This window comes from Bos javanicus, chromosome 10, assembly GCF_032452875.1.
Source record: "Bos javanicus breed banteng chromosome 10, ARS-OSU_banteng_1.0, whole genome shotgun sequence".
Classification (NCBI taxonomy): domain Eukaryota; kingdom Metazoa; phylum Chordata; class Mammalia; order Artiodactyla; family Bovidae; genus Bos; species Bos javanicus.
Genome location: NC_083877.1, coordinates 27,038,169 through 27,050,985, shown reverse-complemented (window position 1 = coordinate 27,050,985; position 12,817 = coordinate 27,038,169). Strand labels below are relative to the sequence as shown.

The 12,817-nt window shown below is 36.4% G+C and overlaps 2 protein-coding genes across 2 annotated transcripts; one reads left to right on the top strand and one right to left on the bottom strand.

Moving 5' to 3' along the window:
* Positions 1–528: 528 nt before the first annotated feature.
* On the top strand, positions 529–2,523 carry LOC133255384 (olfactory receptor 4K14; the record flags this gene model as incomplete). The annotated part of the gene is made up of 2 exons (XM_061429842.1): positions 529–1,446; positions 2,512–2,523. Coding segments are annotated over exons 1-2 (930 nt in total), but the record flags the coding sequence as incomplete, so codon positions are not given.
* Positions 2,524–10,279: 7,756 nt separating this feature from the next.
* LOC133255385 (olfactory receptor 4Q2) lies at positions 10,280–11,283 on the bottom strand. The gene has a single exon (XM_061429843.1). It carries the CDS (start codon positions 11,281–11,283, stop codon positions 10,360–10,362), a length of 924 nt encoding a protein of 307 aa, XP_061285827.1. The 3' UTR covers positions 10,280–10,359.
* Between the last annotated feature and the right edge of the window lie 1,534 nt (positions 11,284–12,817).

The following is a 12,817-nucleotide window of genomic DNA, read 5'->3' as shown; positions in this document are numbered from 1 at the left end:
TGGAAAAAAGAGAAGGGGAGATTTGGCAATGTACATTCAATTGTCATTGATGGCATTATTTTAAATTAAGTTTTAATTCCAATTCTTAGGTTTGTTACTTAAAAACAGTTACACATTGGCTGATAATGACAGGTGGACAGACTATAATACTATTAAAATCCTTATATTCTCAGTCCTACAAGGATTTTTGGTTCACATTCTATACATAATTGATTCTACATTTGCTCATGGGCAAAGGCTAGATAATGGAGAAAAAAATATTCCCACAGCTCTCATCTATGCTGGAGTCTCCCAGAATGTCTAACTGCACCTAAGGAAACACTGGTCTGAAAAAGGTGAATAAATATGTTGGTAGGGAATTGGTTTTAGTCTTATATATATCATATTTTCTGTTGTCTCTTACAACTTAAAAATTATATTTAGATCACACTTAGTTGAGCACTTTCATGTGCCTGGGAAATGATAGACACTTTCACTTATATCTCTTTTCTTTGTGTAGATTCATAACAAAATTTGAGACCAGTGATAATGGACCTACAGAATTATTCCTTGGTGTCAGAATTTGTGTTGCATGGACTCTGCACTTCACAACATCTTCAAAAATTTTTCTTTGTATTCTTCTCTGAGATCTATGTGGTCACTGTTCTGGGCAACCTTATCATTGTGGTCACTGTAATATCTGACCCCCACCTACACTCCTCCCCTATGTACTTCCTGCTGGGGAATCTCTCTTTCCTGGACATATGGCTGGCCTCATTTGCCACTCCCAAGATGATCAGGGACTTCCTTAGTGATCAAAAGCTCATCTCCTTTGGAGGATGTATGGCTCAAATCTTCTTCTTGCATTTTGTTGGTGGGGCTGAGATGGTACTTCTTGTTATCATGGCCTATGACAGGTATGTGGCCATATGCAAGCCTTTGCATTACATGACAGTTATGAGCTGGCAGACTTGCGTGGGGCTGGTGTTGGTTTCATGGGTCATTGGATTTGTGCACTCCATCAGTCAGGTAGCCTTTACTGTAAATTTACCTTACTGTGGCCCCAACGAGGTGGACAGCTTTTTCTGTGACCTTCCTCTTGTGATCAAGCTTGCCTGCCTGGACACCTATGTCTTGGGTATACTTATGACCTCAGACAGTGGGTTGCTTTCCATGAGCTGTTTTCTTCTCCTCCTGATCTCCTACACTGTTATTCTTATCACTGTCCGACAGCGTGCAGCTGGTGGGGTCTCCAAAGCACTCTCGACTTGCTCTGCACATATCATGGTAGTCACACTCTTCTTTGGGCCCTGCATTTTCATTTATGTGTGGCCTTTTAGTAGGTTCTCTGTGGACAAGCTCCTCTCTGTGTTTTACACCATTTTTACTCCATTCTTGAACCCTCTTATCTACACACTGAGAAACAAGGAGATGAAAATATCTATGAAGAAACTGAGAAACCGACATGTGACTTTTCACTGAAGTCCAGCTTTCCAAAAAGTTATATGTTCTTATTCATTCAGAAGATATCTTTCTTTGATATAATTCTGGTCAAATATTTCTTTTTTTAAAATTCTGATCAAATATTTCATTCTGACATTACATTGGTATAATTTGTATTGTGTTACATTATAGAGAAGTAGTTACTGATTTCAACAAAATATATACATAATTTTGCATGTGATATTATATATATGCATATGTAATTACTCATACAATATATGTTTACTCAGGGCTTCCCTAATGGCTTAGATGGTAAAGAGTCTGCCTACAGTGCATGAGACACATGTTTGATCGCTGGCCTGGGAAGAGCCCATGGAGAAGGGAATGGCTACTCACTCCAGTATTCTTGCCTGGAAAATACCGTGGACAGATGAGCCTGGCAGGCTACAGTCCATGGGTTCGCAGAGAACTGGACAGAACTGAGCTGCTAAGCAGGCACGCATGCTTATGTCTACTCAGTTCCACGCATCCTCCGTGGAATGGACGCCACAAATTTTTTTAAGCCAGATTTCTCTTAATAGTTTGTCTAACAAAATTGATTAAAAATGAATTTTTATTTCCCAATCAGTCCAGTGGGGCTTCCCAGGTGGCACAGTTGGAAAGAATCTGCCTACCAGTGCAGGAGATGCCAGAGACATGGGTTTGATCCCTGGGTGGGAAAGATCCCCTGGAGAAGGAAATGGCAACCTGCTCAGGTAGTCTTGCCTGGGAAAATCCCATGGACAGAGGAGCCTAGTGGGCTACAGTCCATGGGGTTGCAAAGAGTCAAACATGACTGAGCACACACACACACTCACATACACACATACACACATACACAATTATAGTCCAACACAGCAAGGGCTCTCAGTTCATAGATATTCAAGACATGAGATACTTGGCACAGGGAAAGTAGCTTGAGAGTAAATAATACCATGTGAATCTTTGTCCTAGTTTTGAAACCTTGAGAGGAAAAAATACTTTACAATTTCAGGATCGTATTGCTTTGAAAAGCATATCATTTTTTTCTTTTGAATGTGTATTGCCGAGGTCCAGCCCCGGCTGATCCAGGGAGTTCGAAGGGGAGATGGCTTCGGCGATCAGGATACGATAGCTTTAATTAAATATTAATTAGAGATATAAAGAGTAATAGAATGAGGATAGCTCAGTAGGAAAATTCAGTGGAGAAATGAGACTGAATAACTTGGTTTACGTGGAAAGCTAATAAAATTCCAAGGCAAGGAATTTACATCACCTACGTAGGCCGCAGGCGTCCTCCCGTTCTCCCAAAGGAGAGGAGACACTAAGGCCTCCCCGGTCAGATCTTAGAAGCCCAGGCATAATTAGTAGGCTTGATGAGCCTCCACGTTCCAGATAATTCAGCCAGAAGGTGAGAGAACGAGCAACATGGGGAGACCAGTCTTTCAAGGAACTGATCCCATTCTTTATTTTGCAGGGTCTGTTTTTGTACACTGAGATGTTATACAAAAGTCACGTGGGGACAGCAGTCCTGACTTTTATTAAAGTCAGGTGCTTCATACAGATGTATACAGAGGTCATAAGGGTGTTACATCATCTTCTGGCCAGGGGGCCTGCTGACAGTTTATGGCCCTCTCCTTGTGACAGTGGTCAGTCAACCAGAACACTTATTTCTCCAAGAGTGATTATTCTTAAAACAGACGCCACCTTCCGAAGGTACCAGATAAAGTTACATTCCTATAGGGTGAGGGTGTAGTGGGTTTTAATTAAGGAAAGAATTTACTTAGCCTAAGGTCCAACGTGATTAATATCAAAGGTTAATACTTATTTCTTCTATATATTCATTAATGTGTATAAGGGCAGGGGATGTGGAGACTTAGCAGCGAACATTGGCTCAACAAATGAAAAACCCTTCACCAATACAATTTCTAATCAGCCCACTGTACTATACTAATAGTTTTCTAACTTCTCTAAAGAACCTGTTTTTAGAAGGTTTAAAGCATCTCGTGCCTCTCACGGTTGGGAGGCTGTGAGCAATCACACATGGCCGGACAAGCCTGTCAGGCAGGCTAGAGAAACTTCAGAGGAGTTTGTAGGTTAAAACACTCCTATCACGCCCAGGAATTATTATTAACTGGAGCTCTAAGTTAACTCCTTCTCCGAAAGAGGTGGTGGGGGACAGCCCCCGTAAAGTCAGAGGTGTAGGTGAGAACACAAAGTAGTAAAGGAGGCAGGCTCTGGTTATGGGGGTAGATGCTCGAGAATTTCCAGGGGGACTCCCGAGGCTCGATCCCGCCTTTGCGTATGTCGAGCATCCTTCCTCATGACCTTTGCTATGGGTGGAGTTCCTCACGCCAGCCCCTGGTATTATATTTAAACTTTTTATTTAAAAACTGAATGCATGTTGATGGTATTGAATTATAGAAGTCAATTTTAACATGAGAAAATCAATATTTTATGGCCACATATTTCATGGTATAAACATAAACTTACTATATGATATACACTGGACTATTTAATTAATACATTTTCATCCATAGTAGGTTTTTAATAAACATTGCATCTTACTGAGTTGATGCTGTCCCTTAAGGAGTCATCTATTAGGAAGCATTTGTCAGAATAACACAGATTCAGATCTTATGCTGAATTTTGAATGTCTTTGGATCCTGAAAGACAATCATAAGCAAGAATTAAGTTTGATATTAACTAAGTTAATGTTTAGAGGATTCAAGCAATTTTCTCATAAGTTGATTCAGAAACATCAAGCCAAAGGACAGAATTGGGTAATGCATAAATTATTTGAGTAACTGGATGAAACTTCCAATAATTTTGGACATTGTTGTCAATCAGGAGAAGCATGCTCCTGAGTGCTTCTGTTTTCCCTTCTGACTATAATCCTACACATGTGCCTAAACAATAAAAGAACATAGAAAAGAAACAACTTCTTCCTTGGGATATTTTCTCTATAGTCATCTTGCTTGCTATTATGATAATACTGTGTTTCTACTTTATAAATTTGGACATAGTCAATTTTTATGACTATGCCTGTGTATGTGAACATTGTTGTTCATTCACCCACTTGTATCCAACTCTTTGCGACCCCGTGGACTGCAGCACGCAGGGCCTTCTTGTCTCTCACCATCTCCTGGAGTTTGCCCAAGTTCATGTTCATTGCATTGGTGAACAATGAAAAAGCTTAAGAGGAAATCAATATCTGTTTGGGGATTAATTTCCTTAGTTTTTATTGATGTAATACTGATTTTTTGATTTACAGATTTTGGACATAGCTCTTTTCATCATCAAAGATATAGCTAATACTATTCATGGATTTATTTACTCAGTTGACAAATGTTTGTCAAGCACTTTCCATATTTAAGATTCAATGCACTGCACTAGGAGTGAAGATAGAGTGGTTAAGAACACACATTTCCAGTTTAGTGGAATGAAGTTGGTTATACACACAATCAAAACATATTATTAAAGTTGTGGTAAGAATAAACATGATATGCTCTGAGAGAAAATGAGAGGGAAACCTAGTTCAGTTTTGATATTCAGAAAAGATTTCCCTTATTATTTCAGCTTTTTATCTCCTAGGATTCTGGATTCTGTTATATTACTGCACACACATGTATGTGCACACACATATTTCATTTAGTTTAGCATGACTCAGTCATATAGTAAGTTCCCAAATATATGCTAAATCATATGTTTCTTTTTATTAATAAACTATCCAATGGCTATGTCCCGTCTCTAATATCTGCTCGACTCTTCGTGTTGCTTATGCCAGATCCATGAAGATGAATGTGGACCATTGTATTATCAGTCTAGGTGGAGAAATCTCTGCATTTAAGCTGTCTGGACATAAACATGGATACTTGATGTGTTAGTAAAACTAGTGTGAAAGGAGTCATCAGTGTCTGTTTTCCACAGACTAAACTTTTGCAGGAAATTCACCACTGTCAATTCATAGGAAGTCATACATTCCAAATAGAGGAACTTCTTTGAGTTTTGAGGAACCATTTATAAAACTTATTTTCCTATTCTGAGATAAAGTAAATTAAATACATAATACAGTGTTTCTCAAAGTGTAATCTGAAAGCTGCTTATACTAAAAAATCACCTGGAATGATTTTTAAATGCAAATAATATGTGCTTCTTTTTTTAACTGTAAGCTGGCTCAGGTAATTATAATTCACAACCATGATTGAGAACCACAGAACAATTGTTGACATTATCAATCTGCAGGAGTAATTGCTATTAAGGTACTGTTCGAAGGATTTTCTTGTGAGAGAAATCTCTACTAATGGACCAGAATGTGTTCTCAGAAGTATATCTCTGCATCCCAGAAAAATCCCTGACAGCAAAAAGCTGGGCAATTGTAGGACTCAATGTTTTCCCTCTTAGGGACCATTGTTGTCCTTCGATGCCTGATGTCCAGGATTCTGAGAACTATTGTTTTGTGTATTTTATGTTAAGTTACGTTAGAAGGAAAAGTAAATCCAATCCTTATTATTGCATCTTAAGCAGAAGCAGAGAGCATGGTCTGTGTGATTGGTATAAATATTCTTTTCCTGAAAATAAAATGAGTGTAAGATTGTAGAGATGCTAGCAGAGGTGTTGGGTGTCAAGAGTTTCATCATGAATATGTTGAAAGGGGAATAAGAAAACTCAAAAGTAAATTCACAGTTTTGTTCAGTTATAACTGAAAGTATTGACTCTAAATAGTAGAGAGTGGTTCTCTTGCCAAATTCTGAAATATATCAACAGAATGATAATTTCTTTACATTCTGTCGTCATATTTTGCATACATTAGGATAATATATTTTTCTTCTTCAATCTGCTCAATATAATATTATGCTGAGAAATTCTGTAAAGTTGAACCATCTTTGGATAAATAATACTCAGATAAATTCTACTTGATAAAGGAACACAAATACAGCCTTAACTTGAGTTTGTAAAAGTGTTATCTTTTTGAATCTGTTTGGGTTCAATCCCTGAGTTGGCAAGATCACTTGGAGAAACAAACAGCTACCCACTCCAGTATTCTGGCCTGGAGAATTCCATGGACAGAGGAGCCTGGCAGGCTACAGTCCATGGGGTCGCAAAGAGTCAGACATGACAAAGCGACTTTCACTTTCATAATAATTAGTAAGATTTGTTTATAATTTTATTTACTTTTTCTCTTTCATTTGGTATTGAATGAGAAGTTTTATTTTTCTGGAATACTTTTGCACAGGGGGAGAAATGTATTTTCCAGAAAATTTAGCAAAATCATCCATGAAGTTTTAACAGCCTGGTGTATTGAGAGAGGGATTAAGTGAGGGACAGTTATGCTACCAAAATTCAATTATTTTTTGCCTTATTTTTATTTTGATCTTGCCAGATGTTTATTTTAATACTATTCAAATAAGTAACATTTTATTTATTATTTTTACCTTTTATAGATAAACATTTTTACTGAAGAATTGCATATATTTAGAGGAGTATACAAATAATGATTATATAGCTCAACAAAATTTCACAAAATGAACACACAGATTGAGGAACATAGTATCAGAAGTTCCCTCACTCCCCCTTCCATTCTCCACCCACTAAGGATAACTACAGTCTTGATTTTTAATGGATACATTATTTTTTCTTTTCTTGAGCTTATAGAATGAAATCATAGAGTATGCACTTGTGCTAAAATTATGTCATTGTAAAAGGCAATTTTGTCTCTTTGTTTCCAACATTTATGGCTTTTTAGTTTCTTTTCCTTGTGATATTGCCTAGATAGGACGTCTAGCAGCATATTATTTAAACGGTAAAATTGGGACTCTTTGCACACTTCATATCTCATGGGAAAGCTTTTTAAAAATTCACATGATGATGTGTTCAGTAGATATTTATTGATATCCTCTCTAAGAATAAAGAGTTTCCTGCTATTTTTGAATGTGATGAATTTCATCAAGTATCCTTTCCATAATTATGAATTAAATATATAACTATTTTATTTTCTATTTAATCTTTTTGCTTTTGATGCTTTACATGTAGTATAATTTTAGTACTTTTAATTACATTTTCAATTTTTGTATTGTCAGTGTATAGAAATACAATGGACTTCTTAAGCTTCTTATTTTAAAATACAGATATACAGGTGTTGCAAAAATGGTGGTAATGTCATGACAGGAGAAGCAGTAAAAGTCATCAAAGAGTAGTATTAGGGATATTTTATTGGGGCAGTTGCTTTCTTGAGAATTCTAGAGAGCTCTATTTGTATTTCTGTTTAAACATGCATTCTCATTTATCCTGTAGAATTTATAGTTATATCTGGGTTTGGGTGGACTCCGGGAGTTGGTGATGGAAGGGAGGCCTGGCGTGCTGTGGTTCATGGGGTCGCAAAGAGTTGGACACAACTGAGCGACTGAACTGAACTGTTTCTTTATATTTTCTAAGAATACTGATTTTATTTTATGTACTTTTATCTTCTCCTCCTATTACAAAATGTTGAACCATTTTTTAAATTCCTAAGTATCACTTTTTCCCATATATTATTGATTAGTGGAAAATGTCTAGGAGCAAGAGAGATCCTCTCTCTTAATCTCTAGAAAAAAATAAACTGCATTATGTCTTTATGATAAATTGCCTCAATCCTGCTGAATTTTAACCTTCGCTATCTCCTGTTAGTAATACTGTTATTAAGCAATAAAAACTAAAAGACTGACAAATAATTCAACTATAGTCATTATAAATAGTCATTTTTTCTATAGATGAAGTCACATGCTTTCTAGTTATTTGTGTTATGAATCAGGTTTCCTAATTATCTTCTGAGTATTGAGGTGTCTATCTGGTCTTCACTGACAACAGGTGGTGTATCTATAAATGTTTTTATATCTGTTTTAAGAACTAAAGCAACTTGGATCTGTTCTTGCTCTGTCATATATCTCAAAATGTTTCCTATGTCTCAGTTAAAACTTTGCAAATTCTCTTTCCAAGTAAGGGGGAAAAAATCCTCAGCTTTGAAATATCTCTTCCCCAATCATTGCCACATCAATCAGATGCCTCCTTCATTTATTCAGCATATTTTTATTGAATCTTTAATTCATTTTATTTTGGACATTTTAAAAAGTAAGTGTTGGGAATATGTAGGGCCTGCCTGGTGGCTCAGCAGTAGATTCCACCTGCAATGCAGGAGATGTGGTTTCGATCCCTGGGTCGAGAAGATTCTTTGGAGAAGGAAATGGCAACCTACTCCAATATTCTTGCCTGGAGAATTCGATGCCAGAGGAGCCTGGAGGGCTACAGTCCCTGGGGTCAAAAAGGAGTCAGACATGACTTGGATACTAAACAATACTAAGTGCTAAGAAAACACTTTTGTGGAGGTTCAAACACTCACTTGGAGTTTCACTGCATCTATTCTGCACATTCACCAGCTCTGGCTACAGGACCATGTGAGTCTTCATCTGTCATAGGAGAGAACTAAATCTGACTCTGACTCGGAAATGTATAGATAATAAAGACAAAACCTCAGTATCCAATGAATTAACCAAATATTCTTGGCTTCTGTCTCTGTCACACAAATTAGTTGCTGCAATGGCTTCTATAATTCACTGACATAAAAACACTAAAACGTGGAGGCTTCATTTGTATTTCACATTTATATTAAATTTGTGTCTAGCTTGTTCTAAACTTGAACGTCATTTTAATTTTCCTATCTTTGCTTATAAACAAAAAACAAACCTATGAGTTAGTTTTAATATAACTTTAAGGATAACCAATGTATTGATGAAAATATTGACAGTAATATAAACTGTGCCCAATAATTGATGAAGTTGAAATGTTGTAACTTATTTCTGTACACTTTCTAGCATTCTCCACAAACCAGTTACAGTAGGTTACACTGTTGTTTCATTAAGGCAAATCAAGAAATTTAGAATTTCACCATCTGTATCTTTTGAAAAAGTATCAACTTCAATGAGTAAATAATAGTGAAACCCTGTTATGAACCAGGCACCAATCTGCATCCATATCTATCATCATTTTTAGCTCTCACAAAGAACTAGAAAATAGCATCAATTTATACACGCTACAGATAGGGACCTTACTTGACTTGTAATTCAAAGAGAGGTATTTGAACCCACAGTATTGGGCAATTGCTGTCTCAATTACACTGCTGCTGCTGCGTCGCTTCAGTCGTGCCCCACTCTGTGCAACCCCATAGATGGCAGCCCACCAGGCTTCTCTGTCCCTGGGATTCTCCAGGAAAGAAAAGTGGAGTGGGTTGCCATTTCCTTCTCCAATGCATGAAAGTGAAAAGTGAAAGTGAAGTCGCTCAGTCATGTCTGACTCTAGATGTAATTAATAGTGTGGTAAAGTGATGAAGCAGACTAATATATCCCACTAGTTTGTTGTTACACAGTCATATAAATTTGATTCACTCTGACTCATCTAATTGATTTTTTTTTGCAAGAGTAAGAAACCTGTATAAATTCATTACTTAATTCATTGCAGACTTTTAGTTGGAGTAAGTTAAAACTGAGACCAAGACAAAACCTGTGGCAAGCTGGAGAAGAAATTGATGAGAATTTAGAAAGGGTAGATTGTACCTGTATATAATAGCAAACTGAATATATAAAATGTATAGAATAAAATTTTATTAGATAAGTGGATAGAATGGAAGAGCCTAAATTGATCGGAAACAGAAACCAGATTTTCTTTAGGGAAGAAAAGGAAGCAGAAAACAGAACAATTCAGTATGAAAGGAGTTTTTCTGGGCTTAATTTTGTTACAAAACCATAAATAGGAGTATTCCGATTTAATGGAAGAAAACCAAACAACTAAGCTACCATCTCCTAACACATTCTTCCCAAAGTAATTATTCTAACCCAAGATTCTTTGCTTGCAAAAACTCACTTCATCTTCTTATATCTCCTGCTTTTTTCAAGTAAGTCCACTCCTATCCCACAGCTTTTGCATGGCTGACTTGACCTCTTTGTTCCGAAGTGTGTAGATGAGGGGGTTCAGCATGGGAGTAATAACATTGTAGAGTACAGACACCATCTTGTCCACAGAAAAAGTGGAGAATGGACGAGCATAGATGAAAATACAGCGTCCAAATAAGAGTGTTACCACCATGAGGTGAGAGCCACAGGTTGAGAGTGCCTTTCGCCTTCCTTCCTTGGAGCGAATCTTGACTAGGATAGTGGCATAGGAAGAAACCAACACTACAAAGGAGCTGGTAGAAATCAACCCACTATTAGATACCATTAGCAATTCAATGACAAAAGTGTCTGCACAGGCAAGTTTGATGACAGGGGGAACATCACAAAAGAAGTTGTCCACCTGATTTGGCCCACAAAAGGGCAGACGGACAGTGAGAATTGTCTGGACAGTAGAGTGCACAAATCCTCCCATCCAGGAGGCAGTTACCAACACACAGCATAATCCTTGACTCATGATAGTGGTATAGTGCAGGGGGCGACAGATTGCAACATAGCGATCATAGGCCATCACTGTGAGCAGGAACATCTCTGCTGCCCCTACGACATGCAGGAAGAACAGCTGCACAATGCATTGGTCATAGGGAATGAGCTTTTCATTATCAAGAAAGTCGGCCAGAAGCTTAGGGGTAGTTACTGTTGAATAACATAGATCCAGGAAAGAGAGGTTGCCAAGAAGGAAATACATGGGTGATGAATTCAGATGGTTATCATAGACTACTGTGACCATGATAAGGACATTTCCTACCCAAGTGGACACATAGAAGAGAAGAAATAGTACAAATAGCCCTGTTTCAATAGATTGTGTCTGTGAAAAACCTGCCAGGATAAATCCTCTCACTACCTTTGTTTGGTTTTCATCCATTTGATCTGGTTTCACCTGGATCAAAAAATTAAACAATGGGGCATTAGTAATGTTAAAACTGGATAAGATATTTCACACAAAATGTAAGACCCTTATTTCAAAAGTGAATTTTTTCTCTAGGATGCATCTTGATTGTTAGCTGGAAGAAATTATTTTTTCCTAGATGATATGAATACATATTTCCCAACAACTCTAGCTTTGAGATACTGATGAAGTAGCCAACATTTTTTAAAGTCACCAGTACTAGACTTTTAACTTCAACTTGATGTATCTCTATCTTCCATCAGTCAGCATTTTCCTTCCCCTATTTTACATTGTCTCAAGGCAATATTACATTTCACTAAGATATTAATATTTTTAAAAAATTATACTCTTTAGAAAAAATAAAACTAGAAGATAGAATTTAAAATTCCAGTGTACAGGCATTAGAGTCTACAAAGGTTTTATCTGAGATAAGAAATCATCACACTGTAGATGGTTAGGCTACTATAATAACCCTGTGGCCTTTTCTATGAAGATAACTCTTGAGGCTCCACCCTGTGAAAATGGCCAGAGGGAAGTTTATTTGCCACTTTGGTCTTATTGCTAGCTCATTACCTAAGTAATTACACTTACTTAAGTTTGCTGACTGTCTGTCCTTCATATTATTGTTATAATACACTTCCATCCAGCTTATTATTATCTATAATAACATTTCTCATCTTAAGTCATAGCTGTGGACATATGGGTACAGAGTATGCTTTTATTGATCTAAATAGAATCATCTAAATAGAGTAACATTCAAGTTACTCCCTTGTTTGACTCCTATCAAATTGGGCACAAAGAACTGATTTCTCTTATATGAAAGAATTAGCAGTCCAGGAAGTGTGTTTGCATATTTCATCCATTCATATGAGCAATAGCTAGAAGGTGCTACTGCATGAAATGAAATGGGTAATAGTCTACTGAGGACTGTGAGTACACACAATAGCTGCTATTGACTCAAAGTCTACAGTGCTATCACACACACAGCAATGGTTTGAGGAAATAAGACACAATAATTTCAAGTTTAGATATCAGTGAATATTCTTTATACTTTATCATCATAGTTCATGCCCTGTTTGAGTCTATGAACTGAATATCTTCATTTAGGCATTTAACAAGAATGCAAGTTTTGAAAAAGATACTTTAAACCAAATAAAAATTAAAGAAAACAGTAAAAATGTATATACTTCTCAATTAAAGAAATTATATGAAAAAAAGAAAAACAATTATATGAATAGAAATATTGTTATTTATATGTTAACAAAATTATCAAGGAATAATATGAAGAAAATCTCCCAAATTTAAGTATCATTTTGTGAAAATGATGCTTGCAAAAAGATTCATTAACCAGAGAAAATGGTAAAATAATAAAGGGAAATAAAACAACACACAAAAATATACTTAAAACATGAAAGTAATTTATATACACAAAAAAATTAAGCTATATAAAACAGCTATACTAAAGGAAAAGACAATAAAGTATAAATATTTACTTGGACAATTGAAACTT

Excerpts from the sequence above, each read along its gene's own strand:
- LOC133255385 (XM_061429843.1), bottom strand. The coding sequence starts at position 11,283 with ATGGATGAAAACCAAACAAAGGTAGTGAGAGGATTTATCCTGGCAGGT.